The sequence below is a fragment of the Oncorhynchus clarkii genome, chromosome 18 (assembly GCF_045791955.1).
Source record: "Oncorhynchus clarkii lewisi isolate Uvic-CL-2024 chromosome 18, UVic_Ocla_1.0, whole genome shotgun sequence".
NCBI classification, from domain to species: Eukaryota; Metazoa; Chordata; class Actinopteri; order Salmoniformes; family Salmonidae; genus Oncorhynchus; species Oncorhynchus clarkii.
This window is the reverse complement of record NC_092164.1, coordinates 52,956,632-52,979,774: the sequence shown is the minus strand read 5'-3', so window position 1 is coordinate 52,979,774 and position 23,143 is coordinate 52,956,632. Positions and strand designations below refer to the sequence as shown.

The window sequence follows — 23,143 nt, the reverse complement described above, 5'->3', positions numbered from 1 at the left end:
ATATATATATATATATATAAAGTTATCTTCTTAACTTAGGTCCAGTACTGTCGGTAGTTCTCCAAAATGGTATGTGAGTGTGTGAGCATTAAATAAAAAAAGACAATAGCACAACAGTGTTCTATAGAGAGCTGATTAATACATATAACTGAGTCATTTCAAGCTTCATGATTAGAAACATCATATACAGCCGTAGGTCCAGTATTTTGCGACATAAGCATTACAGCACCAATCATTTCCATCATTTGGCAAAATTCAAGCTTTAAATTAATGTCAAAATGCTTTATAAAGTGTTACTGTGTGGTGCTGTGATTCATACAAAGCTAGCAAATAACATTTCCCCGTATACTTTCACTGCTTTTTTATGAATCACTTTCTATTTTCTCTCTGCTTTATAAGGGATACAACAAGATTTTGGTAAGGAGGCCTTATCTACTTTCCCAGTGTCCGATGACGTCGTGAATACTATTTTTTGTCTCTGTGTCCATTATGAAGGAAGTTACTGTCGAGAGCCAATGCTAACCAGCGTTAGCGCAATGACAGGAAGTCTATGGGTATGTGCTAGCAGGTGAGTAGATACCCATAGACTTCCAGTCATTGTGCTAAAGTTAGTTAGTATTGACTAGTGGAACTACCTCTAACTTCCTTCATACTGGATTCAGAGACATAGACATTGTATCCAAGACTTCATCCGACTCTGGGGAAGTAGATAATGGTCCTCATTGCCAAAATACCCAAGTATCCCTTTCATATTTTTTTCTCAGCATTTTTCAGTAGTTTTCTTATTTCCTGCTAAATCTTGGTGTGCATTCTGCTTGGCACATAGCACAGCCCACTTAAATTAAACTCATAAATATGGCTGTGATAAATTAGTCACAAACAGATTTTTTGGTTCCAAGATTTGTGCATGGAAAAGATAAAAGATACAATTATAATGTTCAGAGCATCTAAACATAAAATCTTCCTGTCGGCAAATAATGCTCTCTTTCTTTGACGTACTTTATGCTAAAACACGCAGCTAACAATAAACTTTCAGACTTGACAGAAAGTCCAAATCTGAAAGGGAACTTCTCTGATAGCAGTTTACAACAAAACAGAAAACAAAGTATATTTAATAAGACCATAATAACTTCTCTTTCATAAATTAAATAATTAACATTTATTTTAAAGATGATTGGCCTATCGTAACTTAAACCGCTGTACACCACCAACCCCCTCCCCCCAAAAATAAAATACAGCACCATAAACCTGATTTCAATATTTCATTTTTATCTCTTTCTCTAGTGAGCACTAAGCTCAGAGTCTGACACATAGAATATCTGTACATCTTGGAGTCCCTCGCTACCAAAGCTTCTCTTTGTCTCATACACTGAACCGTGTAAATAACCTCAAGGTTTGATAGCACTTTGATTGTTTACCAGCTTTTTAAAATTTATAATTCGTCAACTATTTTGTTTCTATCTGAGCAAGTCACTACTCGTTCTCAAGGGCAGCACCAGTGTCACCCTCCTCCCAGTTGGATTGGTCGTTGTCGTTAGGCTCCTCCCCCTCCTCAGCCATGTCCTCGTCAGGCTCCTCCCCCTCTCCTCCCTCCTCGAAGTCATCGTCTTCACGGACGAACCCCTCCAGGGACTCCAGGCCCCCCTGTGTGGCCTGGTGGGAATCTGCACATTCCGCACATTCGGCACAAACGCCGTAGCGCCGCGAGCCATGCCGGATCCCCACGCTGGCCGCCAGCATGAAGATCTTTTTACATACCATGCACTTGTACTTCTTGTCCTTTTTGTGCACCTGTAGGGATGGGGAGGGGGGAGAGAGCGAGACAAAGGTTAATGCTCTGTTCAAGTTCTGTCGGAATAGAGGACAGAGTGATGGGGGGGAGAGAGAGGGAAGGTGGAGGAAGGAGAGAAGGTGGAGGACAGAGTCATGGAGGGGGAGAGAGAGGGAAGGTGGAGGAAGGAGAGAAGGTGGAGGACAGAGTCATGGAGGGGGAGAGAGAGGGAAGGTGGAGGAAGGAGAGAAGGTGGAGGACAGAGTCATGGAGGGGGAGAGAGAGGGAAGGTGGAGGAAGGAGAGAAGGTGGAGGACAGAGTCATGGAGGGGGAGAGAGAGGGAAGGTGGAGGAAGGAGAGAAGGTGGAGGACAGAGTCATGGAGGGGGAGAGAGAGGGAAGGTGGAGGAAGGAGAGAAGGTGGAGGACAGAGTCATGGAGGGGGAGAGAGAGGGAAGGTGGAGGAAGGAGAGAAGGTGGAGGACAGAGTCATGGAGGGGGAGAGAGAGGGAAGGTGGAGGAAGGAGAGAAGGTGGAGGACAGAGTCATGGAGGGGGAGAGAGAGGGAAGGTGGAGGAAGGAGAGAAGGTGGAGGACAGAGTCATGGAGGGGGAGAGAGAGGGAAGGTGGAGGAAGGAGAGAAGGTGGAGGACAGTGATGAGGAGGAGAGAGAAGGGAAAGTGGAGGAAGGAGAGAAGGTGGAGGACAGTGATGAGGAGGAGAGAGAGGGAAGGTGGAGGAAGGGGAGAAGGTGGAGGACAGTGATGAAGGGGAGAGAGAAGGGGAGGGTGGAGGACAGAGTGATGGAGGGGGAGAGCGGGTTCGTGGAGACAGGAGACAGAGTATGGATGGGTGTGTGTGTGTGATAATGTTTTGAAGAGGGAGGTGGTGTGATTTAAAAACAAGTAATTAAGGAAATCCAAGACGACATGGTTACAAGGACATGGTGTTTAGAGGCAAGCAAGGGTGTCTGAAGGACTCAGGTCCTCTACTCAACAGGGAATGTGAGTAGCTAGGGGAAGGTGCAATGTGTTTTAGGGACTGAGGGGGTGTGGAGGTAGACTTAGGTGCAGGGTGTTTTAGGGACTGAGGGGGTGTGGAGGTAGACTCAGGTGCAGGGTGTTTTAGGGACTGAGGGGGTGTGGAGGTAGACTCAGGTGCAGGGTGTTTTAGGGACTGAGGGGGTGTGGAGGTAGACTCAGGTGCAATGTGTTTTAGGGACTGAGGGGGTGTGGAGGTAGACTTAGGTGCAGGGTGTTTTAGGGACTGAGGGGGTGTGGAGGTAGACTCAGGTGCAATGTGTTTTAGGGACTGAGGGGGTGTGGAGGTAGACTCAGGTGCAGGGTGTTTTAGGGACTGAGGGGGTGTGGAGGTAGACTTAGGTGCAGGGTGTTTTAGGGACTGAGGGGGTGTGGAGGTAGACTCAGGTGCAATGTGTTTTAGGGACTGAGGGGGTGTGGAGGTAGACTCAGGTGCAGGGTGTTTTAGGGACTGAGGGGGTGTGGAGGTAGACTCAGGTGCAGGGTGTTTTAGGGACTGAGGGGGTGTGGAGGTAGACTCAGGTGCAGGGTGTTTTAGGGACTGAGGGGGTGTGGAGGTAGACTCAGGTGCAGGGTGTTTTAGGGACTGAGGGGGTGTGGAGGTAGACTCAGGTGCAGGCTGTTTTAGGGACTGAGGGGGTGTGGAGGTAGACTCAGGTGCAGGCGGTTTTAGGGACTGAGGGGGTGTGGAGGTAGACTCAGGTGCAGGGTGTTTTAGGGACTGAGGGGGTGTGGAGGTAGACTCAGGTGCAGGGTGTTTTAGGGACTGAGGGGGTGTGGAGGTAGACTCAGGTGCAGGGTGTTTTAGGGACTGAGGGGGTGTGGAGGTAGACTCAGGTGCAGGGTGTTTTAGGGACTGAGGGGGTGTGGAGGTAGACTCAGGTGCAGGCTGTTTTAGGGACTGAGGGGGTGTGGAGGTAGACTCAGGTGCAGGCTGTTTTAGGGACTGAGGGGGTGTGGAGGTAGACTCAGGTGCAGGGTGTTTTAGGGACTGAGGGGGTGTGGAGGTAGACTCAGGTGCAGGCTGTTTTAGGGACTGAGGGGGTGTGGAGGTAGACTCAGGTGCAGGCTGTTTTAGGGACTGGGGGGGTGTGGAGGTAGACTCAGGTGCAGGCTGTTTTAGGGACTGAGGGGGTGTGGAGGTAGACTCAGGTGCAGGCTGTTTTAGGGACTGAGGGGGTGTGGAGGTAGACTCAGGTGCAGGCTGTTTTAGGGACTGGGGGGGTGTGGAGGTAGACTCAGGTGCAGGCTGTTTTAGGGACTGAGGGGGTGTGGAGGTAGACTCAGGTGCAGGCTGTTTTAGGGACTGAGGGGGTGTGGAGGTAGACTCAGGTGCAGGCTGTTTTAGGGACTGAGGGGGTGTGGAGGTAGACTCAGGTGCAGGCGGTTTTAGGGACTGAGGGGGTGTGGAGGTAGACTCAGGTGCAGGATGTTTTAGGGACTGAGGGGGTGTGGAGGTAGACTCAGGTGCAGGGTGTTTTAGGGACTGAGGGGGTGTGGAGGTAGACTCAGGTGCAGGGTGTTTTAGGGACTGAGGGGGTGTGGAGGTAGACTCAGGTGCAGGCTGTTTTAGGGACTGAGGGGGTGTGGAGGTAGACTCAGGTGCAGGCTGTTTTAGGGACTGGGGGGGTGTGGAGGTAGACTCAGGTGCAGGCTGTTTTAGGGACTGGGGGGGTGTGGAGGTAGACTCAGGTGCAGGCTGTTTTAGGGACTGAGGGGGTGTGGAGGTAGACTCAGGTGCAGGCTGTTTTAGGGACTGAGGGGGTGTGGAGGTAGACTCAGGTGCAGGCTGTTTTAGGGACTGAGGGGGTGTGGAGGTAGACTCAGGTGCAGGCTGTTTTAGGGACTGAGGGGGTGTGGAGGTAGACTCAGGTGCAGGCTGTTTTAGGGACTGAGGGGGTGTGGAGGTAGACTCAGGTGCAGGCTGTTTTAGGGACTGAGGGGGTGTGGTAACTTTCCCAAAATACCCTGGTTTTCCAGAAATTCTGGTTGGAAGATTCAGGATTTCCTGATAATTACCTCCTGAATACAATAGTCTTCCAACTAGGATTTAGAGAAACCAGGGAATCTTGAGAAAGTAACTGTCATTTTGCAACCCTACTCAGGTGTCTGGGGGAAGGTGAGAATGTGGAGGAGGACAGCTATGTTTGGGGGGAGGTGAGAATGTGGAGGAGGACAGCTATGTTTGGGGGGAGGTGATGTTCCCTTTCAGGCCCTCTACTAACCAGGGAATGTCTCTTGACGGGAAGGTGACAGTGTAGAGGGAGGCTATGACACGGTGATGTGTGTGTAGGGTCTTACCAGGGAATGTCTCTTGACGGGAAGGTGACAGTGTAGAAGGAGGCTATGACACGGTGATGTGTGTGTAGGGTCTTACCAGGGAATGTCTCTAGACGGGAAGGTGACAGTGTAGAGGGAGGCTATGACACGGTGATGTGTGTGTAGGGTCTTACCAGGGAATGTCTCTTGACGTGCTCTCTGCGGGTGAACAGCTTGCCACAGATATCACAGCTGAAGGAGCGGACGCCGGAGTGAATGATGAGGTGCCTCTTCAGTGTTCTCCGGTGCTTGGCGATGTAGTTACAGTGGGGACACTTGAGCTTATTCAGGGCCGTGTCGGACGACTCACCTGAGAAGAAAAACACAAACAGGTTATGAGTCAGGAGGCTGCTTTCTACTCAGCTGCTCAAACCCACATTTGACAGACAATGAAGGGAGGAATTTGGAGCAGTTAGTTAACGAGCCACCCCGGTCTCTGGTGGTACAACCCCTTTGCTCTTCACTTCTCAGTAGAAGAGAGGAGCTGGGTGTGGTGGTGGGGTGAGGGGGGTCCCTAGTGAGGGGATATCATGTTACCATGGTGTTGATGGAAAGGGAAAACAGTCACTCAGAGTTACCCCCATAAAATACTAGAAACTGTGTCCGTTGCCATGGCAACTACTGCCTAGGGGACATAACAAAATAAGTCTAATGTGATTTCCCTACTGAAAACATGTCATTGTTTTACCATTAACCCACTGACATAAAACATTTCACATTCGTGTAGGAAGGAAAGAATCCTGAAGAAAATGTTCGGAAATGCAGTGCCTCGGCTGCTATGAACACATTTCACAAGATATCAACAAGATTCAAATTAAAGTGGGCAAAAATTACAGCCTCGATAAGGAACTACACAATTGTGAAGAAAGATATTTGAGGAATCTATGATGTGAAAAAGTGGAATCATAACACCACACTAACTACTAAACAACCCCAGGGATAGCTATAGATAGTGACTAGTTAACTGATTGATTTGGCAAGGCTCTGTGCTATTCTGTGCCACAGCACAGCCACCTGAACGATAGGGTTCTGCCTTTGTCTTTGTTTGTCCCGAGACACAAAGCGTTGTCAAGCAGGCCAGGTTGCCAGGGGGCTGAGGAAAAGCAGGTCACCTGTGCTGTTCGTGTTCAACAGGATACAGTGTGTTCCACCACCTTGTGGGATATTTACATTTTAGTCGTTTCACTCCGATCCGGAGCCACTTAGAATAACTTTTCCGATCACTGATCACAATCATATTAACCATCCACCGAGTTAGGTTCATGACATAAGGTTTGAAAACAAAATAGATCATAAGTACAGTAATCTCTAATCTGTAAGTACCAAAGTCTGAACATATTTCTGAACAGATACTAAGCCAACTACTAGAGTGTATTATAGTAGGTACATGCAGCTTATACAAGAAGAGATCTTACCATTCTCCCAGGACTCTCCTTGCTGGGAGGAGTCTTGTAGGAGGCTGTACTGAATCTGGTTGGCCAGTTCTGTAAGAGGAGAAACAAAGAGATGATCAGAGGAGCTGAAAGGTTTGGGGGGGCAGAAGGACCTTACCTTACGCACACAAAAGACCAGGCCCCACAATCCCCCCCACCCCAGTTTACAGACCTATCCCCAAGGTCGTGTTCAGCAGGGCACACTGTAGGAAAAATGTTTTAAAAATAAATTAAGAAAATGACTTATTGGACAAGTTGTGGAGGTAGACCCTCCCTGTTTCATTCTGCTTTTGTGTTTTCTGTCTGGTGCCTAATCCTTGATGAATACGACCCTGGAGCTGCCTGTGTTCTGCCTGCCTGTCTGTCTGTAGAACACTTCCTCTAGCCAGGCCACTGTATTCAGCAGCCTCTCCCAGCCTCTCCCACTGGGCTGTGGATTAAGCCAGGATGAAGCTCTCAGCCCTTCACTGAGGATCATGTTACACTGAACAGGCTTAATTAGCCATAGCTCTGGGCCTGGCCCTCAGAGCCCATTGTTAAGTACCTGACCACTGGTCCCATTCTCTATTCTGCCTGCCTGGGTCAATATTTGGAATGGTAAGGACAGCCCCAGTGCATTAGGGGGGATTAGGGAGGGAGGGAGGGGCAGATCCTGACAGCTTTGCACCTCCAAGGGATTGGGAGGTTATTTAGTGTGTGTGTAAAGAGGCAGCAACCAGGCAGCCCGCACTTTAAAACAATCCAACGGCCTTGTTTAGAGAGGAACCAAGAATTTAAAGCCATAAATCCAGAAACTCTGCTATGGTAAAGCAGAGAAATGGACCTCTGGTCTCCTGAAGCTTAGGTAGTGTTCATTCGGCACCAAACAGAAGAAAACAGATTGAAACAGGGAGACTTATCCAATAAGAAATGCTCATTTATCCATTGCAAAAAAATCCCTTTGGTCTCCTCAGAGTTGGGTAAATCTGCTTTCAATTTATTTGTACCCCATGTATGGAACAATCTACAGAGTTCCCTATAACTGGATGTTCTGGTGCCTCTCTGGCAGTTTAAAATGTTAATTGGGGAGTGGGGACCTCCTTGCTGAGGAATGTGATTGTTATTCTGGAATATTTGTATTATATTGTATTCTACTTTGTAGATAGTGTAAATGCAGGGCTCCCTTGCAAAAGAGATGTTAGTCTCAACGGTGACCCAGTTAAAATAAAGGTAAATAAATATTTAAAAAAAAAATATTGTGCACTAATGCTAAACCGCAGATTCTCCTCATAGTAACCCATACTACCACAGTTACAGGGGAACTGGAGCATCTCTAATACATAGATCTAGGCTGAAGAGAGACAGAAAGGGAGGTCAGAGTGCCAAATTTGGGAATTGTGTTGCTACATTAATGATGACACACCGAGTTGCAACACCCCTCGCCACAATAAAACATGTGAGAAGAAGATTTGTGTTGCGTTTAAAGGAACCTGGAGGAAGAATGTGTCCCCTGCTTTACTTCCTTATCCTGCAATAGGAGTGAAATCCCCCCTCAATGCATGATATCATTCCATACAGCACACTGCTTAATGGGGGCAGAGCTGGCCCTGTGTGTGAGCGTGTGTGTGTGTGGCCGTGACAGGCTCATTGAGTCAGAGAAAACCCAGGATTTCTGAGGTATGGTGTGGCAGGATGAGGACAGGAGTGGGGCCGACTTAAAAAGGACAGGCTGGCCTTACTCATTCCAGGCTGGCTGCTAATTAAAAAGATATACGGCTAGTGGAGGGCGTGGGGCCTTCAGTCTGGATTAGAGGTCGACCAATTAATCGGAATGGCAGATTAATTAGGGCCGATTTCAAGTTTTCATAACAATCGGAAATCTGTATTTTTGGACACCGTTTTTTTTTTTTTTTTACACCATTATTTAACTAGGCAAGTCAGTTAACACATTCTTATTTTCAATGACGGCCTACTGTCTGGTTCAGGGGCAGAACAACAGATGTTTACCTTGTCAGCTCTATGTTTACCTAGTCCAACGCTCTAACCACCTGCCTCTTATTGCACTCCATGAGGAGCCTGCCTGTTACGCGAATGCAGTAGAAGCCAAGGTAAATTGTTAGCTAGCATGAAACTTATCTTATAAAAAACAATCAATCATTATCACTAGTTAACTACACATGGTTGATGATATTACTAGTTTATCTAGCGTGTCCTGCGTTGCATATAATCGATGCTGTGCACAATCGCGAAAAAGGACTGTCGGATTCCGGATTCGACCATATTAATGACCTAAGGCTCATATTTCTGTGTGTTATTATGTTATAATTAAGTCTATGATTTGATAGAGCAGTCTGACTGAGCGATGGTGGCAGAAGCAGGTTCGTAAGCATTCATTCACTCTCGTGCCTTTTGCCAGCAGCTCTTCCCTGTACTTCAAGCATTGCGCTGTTTATGACCTCAAGCCTATCAACTCCCAAGATGAGGCTGGTGTAACCGATGTGAAATGGCTAGCTAGTTAGCGGGGTGCGCGCTAATAGTGTTTCAAACGGCACTCGCTCTGAGACTTGGAGCAGTTGTTCCCCTTGCTCTGCATGGGTAACACTGCTTCGAGGGTGGCTGTTGTCGATGTGTTCCTGGTTCGAGCCCAGGTAGGAGCGAGGAGAGGGACGGAAGCTGCAACACTGGCAATACTAAAGTGCCTATAAGAACATCCAATAGTCAAAGGTACAATGGGGAGAACAAGTATTTGATAACCTGCAAAATCGGCAGTGTTTCCTACTTACAAAGCATGTAGAGGTCTGTAATTTCTATCATAGGTACACGTCAACTGTGAGAGACAGAATCTAAAACAAAAATACTGAAAATCACATTGTATGATTTTTAAGTAATTCATTTGCAAAAAAGTAGGAAAACCTGCAAAATCGGCAGTGTATCAAATACTTGTTCTCCCCACTGTATATGAAATACAAATCGTATATAGAGAAATTGTCCCATAATTCCTATAATAACTACAACCTAAAACTTCTTACCTGGGAATATTGAAGACTCATGTTAAAAGGAACCACCAGCTTTCATATGTTCTCATGGTTTGAGCAAGAAACTTAAACGTTAGCTTTCTTACATGGCACATATTGCACTTTTACTTTCTTCTCCAACACTTTGTTTTTGCATTATTTAAACCAAATTGAACATGTTTCATTATTTATTTGAGGCTAAATTGATTTTATTGATGTATTATATTAAGTTAAAATAAGTGTTCATTCAGTTTTGTTGTAATTGTCATTATTACAATAAAAAAATCGTCTGATTAATTGCTATCGGCATTTTTTGGTCCTCCAATAATCGGTATCGGCGTTGAAAAATCATAATCGGTCGACCTCTAGTCTGGATCAGACCTGGGTTCAAATACTATTCGAAATCTTTCAAACACCACCAGCGTTTGCTCAAGCCTGCCAGATGGGTGGGTTTTGCAGTTTGGGGACTATTCTTTTTTTGTTGTTTTTTTGTTGTTGAATTTTACCCCTTTTTCTCCCCAATTTCGTGGTATCCAATTGTTTTAGTAGCTACTATCTTGTCTCATTGCTACAACTCCCATACGGGCTCAGGAGAGACGAAGGTTGAAAGTCATGCGTCCTCCGATACACAACCCAACCAAGCCGCGCTGCTTCTTAACACAGCGCCATCCAACCCGGAAGCCAGCCGCACCAATGTGTCGGAGGAAACACTGTGCACCTGGCAACCTTGGTTAGCGTGCACTGCGTCCGGCCCGCCACAGGAGTCGCTGGGCTGCGATGAGACAAGGATTTCCCTACCGGCCGAACCCTCCCTAACTCGGACGACGCTAGGCCAATTGTGCGTCGCCCCACGGACCTCCCGGTTGCGGCCGGTTACGACAGAGCCTGGGCGCGAACCCAGAGTGTCTGGTGGCACAGCTGGCGCTGCAGTACAGTGCCCTTAACCACTGCGCCACCCGGGAGGCCTCAGTCCCCAGTTTGTATTGGTCCATTATGCCAGGCAAGCTCAAATCAAGCACAGATAAAGTATTTGAAATGATTTGAAACCAGGTCTGCTCAGGGTACTGTTACTCTTTCTAGTCTCTGACTAGCAGTAGCAGGCTGCCATGTCCAGTGGAACAGGACTGACCTCTGAACTAACTCAGACCTCCACCAACTAAATACCATGACTAGAGGTATGCTCGTCATACTATGTCAGTCTAGGAACTAAACAGAAAATGCTAGGCTTACACGTTCTCTAAAACAGGGCTGCTGTTTGGTCATCTAAACAACTGTTGGTACGACCTACCTAAAGAATGTGCATGTGTTTATGTGTAGTCAGTTGGGGGACTGAGTGCTTGGTCTGACTACCTAAAGAACTGGCTACCTAAAGAATTGGTGTGAGAAGGGGGTGACGTACCGGCGTTCTCAGAGAGGAAGGAGAAGTCCTCCCTGGGATAGGAGGCTGAGGGCTGGATGAACATCCCCTCATCAAACCCTTCCTCTGGCTCTGGTGGGATGTTGTAGACGAACCGCCGCGTGATCTGTTTCTTCCTCCGTCCGCTCCCCGGCTGCACCCTCTGACCTTCCCTCTTCACTGCCACCACCCTGCCCGCCGCAGCCCCGGGAGCCGGCTCGTTCCAGACGAACACCGGCCCCGGTCCCGGAACGCTCGGAGGCTCGTTCTCAGCAGACTCGGATGAGTTCTCACAGCCCCAGCTGGAGCTTCCCAGGGCGCAGCCCTCCCCTGCAGACAGCTCCACGTCACTGGGCTCCTCCTTTACGCTGCCTCCCCCTGCTTGCTCCCCATCCTGGACATGACCACTGGCTTTGATTGACAGCTTGGACAGGATGCTGGTGGCCCAGAAGTTACTCCCAGGCTTCTTGTTGGTGCTGCCGTCTGAGCCCACCTGTCCAGCTCCGTCTTTGGCCACCGTTCTCCTCTTGTTGTAATCCACCACCACTGAGTCGGGGGCCTCCTGCTTGATGCTGATGTTGAGGGCTTCCTTGATGAACCCCCGACACGATCCCACCACCTCCGTCATCTGGAGGTAGGAGGCCACGGACATTACCTCGATGGCGTTCTGACTGGTCAGCAGGAGGTTACCGCTATACAGGAAGTCCAGGATGACTGAGAAACCTGCCACTGCCGCCACGTCGAGGTGGGTGTCGGTGACTGTGGTCGTCTGGTCACATGACGAGGATGATGAGGAAGTGTTCTCGCTCTTGGTCAGGCAGTAGAGGGTCTTAAAGTAGCGGCTCCCGGCTACGAGGATGTTCTTGTGCGCCCGGAACACCTCTCCACTCACCACGATGTTGACGTCACAGAGGATTCCTCCCTTGCGTTGTTTGTTTAGCTCCTGCAGCAGCTGGTAGCAGTAGGAGTCCTGGTTAGGTTTGTTGTTCCTGTAGTAGTCTTCTGTCTCCATGTCTGTCCCCTGGGGAGGGTCCTCACAGCCAGGCCGCTCCAGCTCCTGGTAGACAACACACACACACACACACACACACACACAGAGAGAACGAGAGAGAGAGAAACAAATAGATGAGCAGGATTAATGGCTAGGGACACACAAAGGAAAGGGACAATGACAGAGATGCACCTGGCAGGGGTGAAACTGGTCTGACTGGCTCCATAATGGGGGAGGTGTTGCTTCACCTGGAACTGGAAATGTGGTAACTACTTCCAAAGTAGACTGAAATACAGTCAGAGAGCTGCTTAGGTTACTGTTACTCCCACTTTTGCAGAAAATGATGGCGCAGGTTCCCACATCATGCTGATTTTTGTGTCCAGGAATAGGGCCTAATCTGGGTCTGTGACAGCAGCTAATGGTGTTATAACCAATCAAAAGAGACTGAAACAGATTTAATTGTCCCAAAACCCCACCCGCTACCTGTCAATATGATGGCTGATGGGAGAGAAACTCATTATTCTTCTACCTCCATCCCTCCCTCTATCTTCCCTATCCCAACATGGGAGTTTCCCATCCAGGGCAGCAGGCCAAGCTGGTACGGAGGAGAGCCAGAGAGAGGGAGTACACAGCACTGCACTGACTGACATAACTGTTACTATACTAACACACTGCCTGCATACATTTCTGCCTCGTTTGGAATTGCATAGCAGATGTCCTAATCCTGAGTAATTTACATTGCTCGAGCCCTGCATTTTCTCTCCCCCACCCCACTCTCCTTACACAGCTGGGTTTTCAGCTCAAGTAATTTATATTAAATCCATTTCTCTGCTCTTCGAGGTCCCCACCCCCCTCCCTACTCTGAGTGACTGGAAGCCCTTGTCCGCGCAGGCATGATCGGGGTTATTATCAGGAGCAGCAAGGCACTCTGTTCCTGCTAGCTAACGCTAGGAAGGACCTGGTCTAGAGGAAAGGAGAGAGAGGGCGAGAGAGAGCTAGCAGAGAGAAGAAGAGATAGAGCCAGGTCACCCCATTTACCCTCACAATACCAGGCTCTCTCCTCTCTTGCAGGCTCATTGTTCAGTGCTGCTTTGTGCCTCACTGGGGTTTCTTTGTATGGCCCTGCACTCACACACTTATTAGATACAGCAGCTAAACCCTGGCTCCTCTGTGCCTGCTCTGCTCTTTGCTCCCACTTAACCAGAAAGGCCGACTTGACACTTGTGTGTGTGTGTGTGTGTGTGTGTAAGGGAGACGGGCTGCATGTGGCTCTCTAAGAGGGGCTAAGCACTGAATAGGATAACAGGAAGGAAGACGCAGAATGATTCAATCATCCACACAACCATACAATGGGCTCAATGCCAGAGAGTCGGTCACCTTATTTTCTGCCCTAACAGGATGGGTAGTATTTGGAGAGGTGTGGCATTGACACTTTGAAAGGCGTGTGTATACGGAAGGAGGGTGAGCAGGCAGATTAACCATCTCTGGTGAAATCGCCTGCTTCCTGGTTGCATAAAGAGGCATATTTACTATCTTTAAATCAAATTTTATTTGTCACATTCGCCGAATACAACAGGTGTCGACTTTACCGTGAAATGCTTACTCACGAGCCTTTCCCAACAACACAGTTATAAAGTAAGACAATTAGCAAATCAAATAGAAAATAGGAACACAAATAACAATAACGAGGCTTTATACAAGGAGTACCGGTACCAAGTCAATATGCAGGGGTACGAGGTAGTAGAGATAATATGTACAGGTAGAGTAAAAGTGACTAGGCAGTCACATTCACTGGATTAACAAGACGCAACAACTGACAGGTCACAATGGTGGGGATACGTCCTGGTATTCAGGCAGTTTTAACCATAATAACTGCCACAGTAACTGAGACTGGTCACAATGGTTGGGGTACAGGCCTGCTACACAGCTGCATGTAGGCCTAGGCTGTGTGAGCTGGGCTGCAGTATGGAGGTACGGGAGCCAGGCTAGGACACTACTCTCTCTGGCTCCATTCTCGGCTCATCCTTCATCCAGATGTGCCACGTGTTACGGACTGTGTTAATGCTGCTGGATCGGCAGGTCTCTCACACTGCTCTGGCTGAGTCCAAATGAGAATACCATGGTGAGAAGACGAACCTCTGACGTGGCCATTTATTGTGAGCCAGGCCCAGTGATGTTATGGTGGAAACATGAGGTTAGAGTACTGGTAGGCTCGAGGCCCGTTGACGTTCATCATCTAAATGAAATCTAGTGCCTTCAGGAAGTATTCAGACCCTTCCCTTTCTCCACACGTCATTACACAACAGCCTTATTCTAAAGTGGATTTGAAATAAATTATAATCTCATCAATCTACACACAATACCCGATAATGGCAAAGTGAAAACAGGTTTTCCGAGACAGGATTGTGTCGAGGCACAGATCTGGGGAAGGGTACCAGGCAGCATTGATGGTTCCCAAGAACACAGTGGCCTCCATCATTCTTAAATGGAAGAAGTTTGTAACCACCAAGACGACTCCTAGAGCTGGCCGCCTGGACAAACTGAGCAATCGGGGGAGAAGGGCCTTGGTCAGGGAGGTGACCAAGAACACGACGAAAGCTACTCCTCAGTAAAAGGAATATGACAGCCCGCTTGGAGTTGGCCAAAAGGCACTTAAAAGGACTCTCAGACCATGAGAAACAATATTCTCTAGTCTGATGAAACCAAGATGGAACTCTTTGGCCTGAATGCCAAGCTTCACGTCTGGAGGAAACCTGGCACCATTCCTACAGTGAAGCATGGCGGTGGCAGCATCATGCTGTGGGATGTTTTTCAACTAAAGGGACTGGGAGACTAGTCAGGATCGAGGGAAATATGAACAGAGTAAAGTACAGATATCGTTGATGAAAACCTGCTCCAGAGCCCTCAGGACCTGAGACTGGGACCAAGGTTCACTTTCTAACAGGACAACAACCCTAAGCACACAGCCAAGACAACACAGGAGTGATTAGAGACAAGTCTCTGAATGTCCTTGAGTGGGCCCAGCCAGAGCCCGGACTTGAACCCAATCAAACATCTCTGGAGAGGACCTGCAGAGAAGGATGGGAGAAACTCCCCAAATACAGGTTTTCCAAGCATGTAGCGTCATACCCAAGAATATTTGAGGCTGTAATCGCTGCCAAGGGTTTTATTTATTTGATTTATCTGTTATTTTACCAGGTAAGTTGACTGAGAACACGTTCTCATTTGCAGCAACGACCTGGGGAATAGTTACAGGGGAGAGGAGGGGGATGAATGAGCCAATTGTAAACTGAGATTATTAGGTGACCGTGATGGTTTGAGGGCCAGATTGGGAATTTAGCAGGGACACCGGGGTTAACACCCCTACTCTTACGATAAGTGCCATGGGATCTTTAATGACCTCAGAGAGTCAGGACACCCGTTTAACGTCCCATCCGAAAGACGGCACCCTACACAGGGTAGTGTCCCCAAACACTGCCCTGGGGCATTGGGATATATATTTTTTTTTTAGACCAGAGGAAAGAGTGCCTCCTACTGGCCATCCAACACCACTTCCAGCAGCATCTGGTCCCCCATCCAGGAACTGACCAGGACCAACCCTGCTTAGCTTCAGAAGCAAGCCAGCAGTGGTATGCACAGTGGTATGCTGCTGGCATAGGGTGCTTCAACAAAGTACTGAGTAAAGGTTCTGAATACTTATGTAAATGTAATATCAGCTTTATCAGCTTTATAAAATAAAGATTTCTAAAAACCTGTTTTTTCTTTGTCATTATGGGTTATTGTGTGGAGATTTTGGAGGGGAAACTATTGAATCAATTTTAGAATAAGGCTGTAACGTAACAAAAATGTGGAAAAGGTCTGAATACTTCCCGAATGCACTGTATGTGAAATTCTGTGTTTAGGCTATTACTATCGACGGATTACTAAAATGGACTGTAAATACAGCCTAGGCCGATACAAACAGATTGAAACAACTTTTACAGTAGATCTACCTACCAGTCCTTAACTGTGTGATGTAGGCTACTGTTGACTAATCTCTCACCATCCAGGAGTACAAATATAAAACACTTCCTCTTTTTGTGGAACAATATCCCAGAAAATAAAAACTTACTAAGGGCCCTGGGCTAATGTGACTACACACTACCATCCATCTACCATCCCATCCCTACCCTGAGGCCAGCTGGCTCCATACTCTCCCCTAACCCGACCATCTCCCAGATGCTAGAACAATGTGGCAGTGTGTCTGGCCCTAAGGTGTGGGTTGGGAGCAGGCCTCCAGGCCTCCCAACAATGCAAATAGCTCCTCGTTGGGTTGACGGATTCCAGGGATGAATTGTCGCCCCCCCCCCCAGACTTTGGTCCGGAATTGGGTGAAGAAAATTATGCCATTTCATGTGCTGCCACAATGTAGTTCACACAGAAATTATATTCAAAACAGCATTAGGCTACTATATATGGGGGGAAACACCACAGGGAAAATCATCTTTGCATATTTAAACTTTGACATTAACAACTGCACAGAAATTCAAGAAATCTAAAATATTTTTTTCCCAAAGCTACGAAATGAAATGAGGCTATAGGAAAGTGTTTGATTAGGCAGCTACCGCCTTATCCCTCGCCATCCCTAACCAAGCAGCCAGGGTAGTCTTGTTTTCAGGGAGGAGGACTACTTCTTCACTAATCCCTCCTCCCACTGCTTTCCTTCCTAATTAGTGACGTGTACAAGTTAGTGGATCCCTTCACTTTAAGTCATTCTGATTAGTGATTGCGTATATCGGACTGAACTAACCCTGGTGGTCTGGCAGTGTGATCCAATCCTCTTGCATTTCACTGACAAATTAGAGTCAAATTGTGGCTGCATGCTCTTAATTCCCCTGACAGCTTGAATCAGAGTCAGGATAAGAGGTGATAGGGCGTAGATGTCAAATAGGAAACTGGGCTCTGTAGTTTTTTTTATATACTGCTGTGATTACTCTTTAACCCTGTGTAAAAACCCTGTAATTACTACAGTAGCTAACAACATTGTTAGATAGGATTTTAGTAATTGCTTTGTATTTGGGTAGCAATGGTGTTGGGCAGGTTTTGTAATTACACAAGTGGAATGTTCCATCTCACCCAGAGGGTGTTTCATAGTCCTATGATGAATATTCCAAAAGTGATTTATTTGCAGCAATATACACATTCATCATTTTGGTATTGGGAACATCATCAAGTAATCAATCCTTGATATCAAGCCTAGGGGAAAGAACCCTTGGTGATGGTTTCTGTCCTTCTGTACATACAACCTGACAATGTATAGCTTGGTAATTATATATATTTTTTAAACATACCATAAAAAAAAACTATTAACCCATGAATTGTATGGGTTGACGAGGTCCAGATGTTGCCATGACAATCCATGCTGCTGCCAGCATACATACACTACATGAACAAAAGTATGTGGACATATGCTCGTCGAATATCGCATTCCAAAATCATGGGCATTAATATGGAGTTTATCCCCCCTTTGCTGCTATAAAATCCTCCTTCCTCTGGGAAGGCTTTGCACTACATGTTGGAACATTGCTGCGTGGACTTGCTTCCATTCAGCCATTGGAGCATTAGTGAGGTCGGCACTGATGTTGGGCGATTAGGCCTGGCTTGCGGTAGGCGTTCCAATTCATCCCAAAGGTGTTCGGTGGGGTTGAGGTCGGGGAATCTGTGCAGGCGAGTCAAGTTCTTCCACACTGATCTCAACATACCATTTCTGTATGGACCTCGCTTTGTGCACAAGGGCATTGTCATCCTGAAACTGGAAAGGGCCTTCCCCAGAACGTTGCCACAAAGTTAGAATCGTCTAGAATGTAATTGTATGCTGTAGCATTAAGATTTCCCTTCACTGGAACTAAGGGACCTAGCCCAAATCATGACAAACAGCCCCAGACCATTATTCCTTCTCCACCAAACTTTACAGTTGGCACTAGAGGTCGACCGCTTAATCAGGGCCGATTTCAAGTTTTCATAACAATCGGAAATCTGTATTTTTGGGCGCCGATTTGCGATTATTAAAAAAAATATATATACCTTTTTATTTAACTAGGCAAGTCAGTTAAGACCACATTCTTATTTTCAATGACGGCCTAGGAACGGTGGGTTAACTGCCTTGTTCAGGGGCAGAACGACAGATTTTCACCTTGTCAGCTCAGGGTTTCAATCTTGCAACTGCACAGTTAACTAGTCCAACGCTCTAACCATTGCACTCCACGAGTAGCCTGCCTGTTACGCGAATGCAGTAGAAGCCAAGGTAAATTGTTAGCTAGCATTAAACTTATCTTATAAAAAACAATCAATCATAATCACTAGTTATAACTACTAATCCAGTTTAGCAGGCAATATTAACCAGGTGAAATTGTGTCATTTCTCTTGCGTTAATTGCACGCAGAGTCAGGGTATATGCAACAGTTTGGGCCGCCTGGCTCATTGCGAACTAATTTGCCAGAATTTTACGTAATTATGACATACATTGAAGGTTGTGCAATGTAACAAGAATATTTAGACTTAGGGATGCCACCCGTTAGATGAAATACCAAACGGTTCCGTATTTCACTGAAATAATAAACGTTTTGTTTTCGAAATGATAGTTTCTGGATTCGATCATATTAATGACCAAAGGCTCATATTTCTGTATGTTATTATGCTATAATTAAGTCTGATTTGATAGAGCAGTCTGACTGAGCAGCAGCAGGCCCGTAATCATTCATTCAAACAGCACTTTCGTGCGTTTTGCCAGCAGCTCTTCGCAAGCACAGCGCTGTTTATGACTTCAAGCCTATCAGCCTAATGGCTGGTGTAACCAATGTGAAATGGTTAGCTAGTTAGCTGGGTGTGCGCTAATACTGTTTCAAAAGTCACTCGCTTTTAGATTTGGAGTAGTTATTCCCCTTGCGCTGCAAGGGCCGCGGCTTTTGTGGAGCGATGGGTAACGATGCTTCGAGTGTGGCGGTTGTTGATGTGTTCCTGGTTCAAGCCCAGGTAGGGGCGAGGAGGGGGACGGAAGCTATACTGTTACACTGGCAATGCTATAGTGCCTATAAGAACATCCAATAGTCAAAGGTATATGAAATACAAATGGTATAGAGAGAAATAGTCCTATAAATACTATATTAACTACAACCTAAAACCTCTTACTTTGGAATATTGAAGTCTCATGTTAAAAGGAACCACCAACTTTCATATGTTCTCATGTTCTGAGCAAGGAACTTAAACGTTAGCTTTTTTACATGGCACATATTTTACATGGCACACATTACTTTCTTCTCCAACACTTTGTTTTTGCATTATTTAAACCAAATTGAACATGTTTCATTATTTATTTGAGGCTAAATTGATTTTATTTCTGTTTTATATTAAGTTAAAATAAGTGTTAATTCAGTATTGTTGTAATTGTCATTATTACAAAATATATATATATATACACCGATTATATACTGATTAATCGGCAGATTTTAAAAAAATTATATATATATATATATATATAAAAATCGGACGATTAATCGGTATCGGTTTTTTTGGTCCTCCAATAATCGGTACCGGCGTTGAAAAATCGTAATCGGTCGACCTCTAGTTGGCACTATGCATTTCAGCAGGTAGCGTTCTCCTGGCATTCGCCAAATCCAGATTCTTCCGTCAGACTGCCAGATGGTGAAGCGTGATTCATCACTCCAGAGAACGCGTTTCCTCTGCTCCAGAGTCCAACGCGGGCGAGGTTTCCACCACTCTAGCCAATGCTTGGCATTGCGCATGGTGATCTTAGGTTTGTGTGTGGCTGCTCGGCCATGGATACCCATTTCATGAAGCTCCCGACAAACAGTTATTGTGCTGACTTTGCTTCCAGAGGCAGTTTGTAACTCGGTAGTGAGTGTTGCAACTGAGGACAGATGATTTTTACTCGCTTCAGCACTCTGCAGTCCCGTTCTGTGAGCTTGTGTGGCCTACCACTTCGCAGCTTATCCATTGTTGCTCCTAGACGTTTCCACTTCACAATAACAGCACACACAGTTGACCGGGGCAGCAGGACAGAAATTTGACAAACTGACTTGTTGGAAAGGTGGCATCCTATGACAGTGCCATGATGAAAGTCACTGAGCCCATTATATTTCCAATGTTTACCTATGGTGACTGCATGGCTGTGTGCTTGATTTTATACACCTGTCAGCAACGGGTGTGGTTGAAATAGCCGAATCCACTCATTTGAATGGGTGTCCATATACTTTTGTATATATAGTGTATGAACCTATTGTAACCTTTTCACAGAAAGAATTGCATGTGGGTCAGGAAGGGAGGGTATGAAGGGGTAGCTAGCTGTCAAGCTGCTTGGACTTGATTTACCTCTCCTCCTGTCCAACCTAGCCCGTGACACACCATCTATGGATTCTGGGGAGTCATCTAGCACAATGCCTCTAATTTAGCTGCTCCAACGGGAGGGGAGAAATGCGCCAGAGGTCATTCTGCATTCTGCTCTCCACTGTGCAAAGCAGAACAGAGAGGGGGGGGGGGGGGGGGCAGGGGTGCGGTTCACCAGCTAGCAAAGCAAGCTAGCAATCAACCAAGGTAGTTGCTGGGGCAACAAAAGCGTTTGTTGAATGGTTGCAAGTGCATTATACTGTGGCACAGAAGAAAACATACAACTCCAGGCAAATGTTAACAGTAGATAGCTAGCTAGTATGTGTACTGTCCCTGAAGCTATGGAAATATATATTTAATAACACCCTAAGGTAGCTAGCCACCAATGTGACTCCCACTACTTGTACGTGGAATAGCAAGTTAATGGGAGTCACACTGTCACTGGGCTACAGGCTAGCCAGATTTGTTTCGCTAGTAATGGGTTTCTGTATAAATGTCACCATTAAGCACATTTTAATAAACGTGAGCTGTAGCTAGGTATTTAGATTAACATGGGAGCATCGGGTAGGCTAGCTACCATTAACTATCAAACATGTCTGATTAGAACTAGCAAGTAGCTAGCTAAAAAGTAGCTGAGGTTAGCGAACTAGGAAGCCAGCTGGATAGCCTCTCGCGGGGAAATGGAACTGCCAGGGAACTGAAACTCAGCTGTGCGTAAATATTGGCTAAGTTAGACATAACTCCACCATAAATGACGCTGTAGACACTTTACCTGCTTGGTCGGATCATTCCTTCCGTGCTCAGAAGACAGGTGATGTCTCAAAAGCAAGGCCCGCTTGTAATTTCGACTGCCTTTCACCAGCTCGTCGTTGTTTTTAGTGGCAATGTTGTGACACCAGGAGCAAGACATAAGTCCCGTCTCCTGGCAAAATTTGAGCCATGGGAACTCCTGTCGCCATGATGCTTGGAATGGCGAATGTTTCTGGAGTAACGTCTGCGGTCTCATTTCTACCCAAGACTTCCTGGCACCACCCGTTTCCTGCTCCCCGTCTCCCCCGCTCCCCGCTTCGCCTCTGTCCCCGCTGTTCAGGCCGTTACCCGCTGTCCAGTTACTCCCTTTCCTGGACTCGTCTTTTCTGACAGTTACTGCCACCCAACCGACACGATCATCTCCGTTCCCGTCTGCCCAGTTGCCCCCTTCCGGGTCCTCTTCCTCCTCCGCCTCTGGTTCTGTGCTATCGCTGACAGATCCCCCACCCTCCACTCTCTCTTGCGATGGTCCTTTTGCCCCCAGATCCCTATCCTCTTCTTGATCTGGTCTGTTCCCGTTCAAATTTCGGTCTTGACAGGCCTGGGCCTCCCAGCTGTTACTGTTGCTCCCCCCGACACCACTGGAACCGGTTACGGCTAATCCACCTCCTCTGAACGCCAGCGACCTGCGGTTTCTCTCCCCAGACATTTTCTTAATATATTAAAATATACCACTTTCTTAACAATATCCCTACCGACTAATGTCGATATATTAAAGTATTCTATGTTGCGGATCCGAATTAAATGTCTGTTTATCGTTTTTTCCTACTTTGGCCTCCTGGTGAGAGTATGTAGGTTATGCGGAAATAAATAAAGCTTTAAAACGCATAATGAATTTCAGGGTTCTAGCTGCGTCCGCGCAGGCCCTTCAGAGGTCGAATGGCAACGACTTTCCCCACAATGCACTTCGACCAGAGAAAGGGGGGTCGTGGGGGGTCATTTAAAGGAAGATGGGGGTGCTGTTCTTTTATAGCTCAACGCCGTTTACAGCAAGGGGTCTTTTGTGTGAGTGGCTGCACCCATTTTCCGCGTGCTTTTCATCTTTGGTTTTGCTTGTCTCCAACCAACAAATCCTTGTCCTCCTTTCAGACCTCCTGCCAAGCGGGGTGACGGTCCCCTTGTATTTAACAGTATCAAACAGATCTAGTGCGCACCTATGGTATTTGTATTACGTTAATTTCAATGGGCAGGTACAACAAATGATCCAACCAAACGCACAAGGTGTGGTGGTGACCTAGGAACCTACAGATACTAGATACTCTCTGTATGTTCCTAGGTGGTGACACAGCTACCAGGTGAATGATTAACACTTTCATGGTTCTTTGCGTTCCACATTTTTCTCCATTACTATTTCGTTATTTCCAATATTTTTTATGCAATCCAACATCACCCAGTTTTTAATAGGCATATAATAAAATAAAGTCAAACAAATGTTGTCCAAATAAGTGTATATTTAGTTAAAATTAATTATGTGAAAAACCATAGCAATATCAGAAACTGTAATAATCAATAACAATCCAAATACGTAACTAATAATTGATTGGAAATGTATACAGTCCAACGCGGCCGAGTGGAATATATATATTTTCATTAGGTTTTATTGATGAATAAACCAAAATTAGTAGTGTATGATGATACAGTAAGTAATACGTAATACGTAAGTAATACGTTTATGTTTAGATAACAACAAAAACATAAAACTTTTGTTTAGGTATAACTGACATTTTTTCGTTTTTCTCCCACAGATTATTCAAATTACACTGCCACAATCAATATGTGAATATATATTGATCTAAAACCTAGAATAATCCCATGGAAGCCTGCTCCTGACCATTTGCTCCTGCAGGTGGCAGTAGTCTTTCATGATTCGCTGAGTTTTCTGACTGACAGCACTGTTCCAGTAATGCGTTGTTAGGCCTAGCGTCCAGTTTCAAAACCAGTAGATTAAGGACTAAACCAGGACAGTGTGTGAACATGATGGGGAGTGTGACCTACTCTGTTTCTGATA

The 23,143-nt window shown here is 46.4% G+C and overlaps 1 protein-coding gene across 1 annotated transcript; it reads right to left on the bottom strand.

Moving 5' to 3' along the window:
• LOC139373691 (zinc finger and BTB domain-containing protein 10-like) lies at window positions 1-22,019 on the bottom strand. Its single transcript, XM_071114544.1, has 5 exons — window positions 21,098-22,019; window positions 10,956-12,009; window positions 6,546-6,614; window positions 5,265-5,440; window positions 1-1,791 (listed from the first exon to the last, which is right to left on the bottom strand). Exons 1-5 carry the CDS (start codon window positions 21,782-21,784, stop codon window positions 1,474-1,476), a joined length of 2,304 nt encoding a protein of 767 aa, XP_070970645.1. The 5' UTR covers window positions 21,785-22,019; the 3' UTR covers window positions 1-1,473.
• Window positions 22,020-23,143: the final 1,124 nt, after the last annotated feature.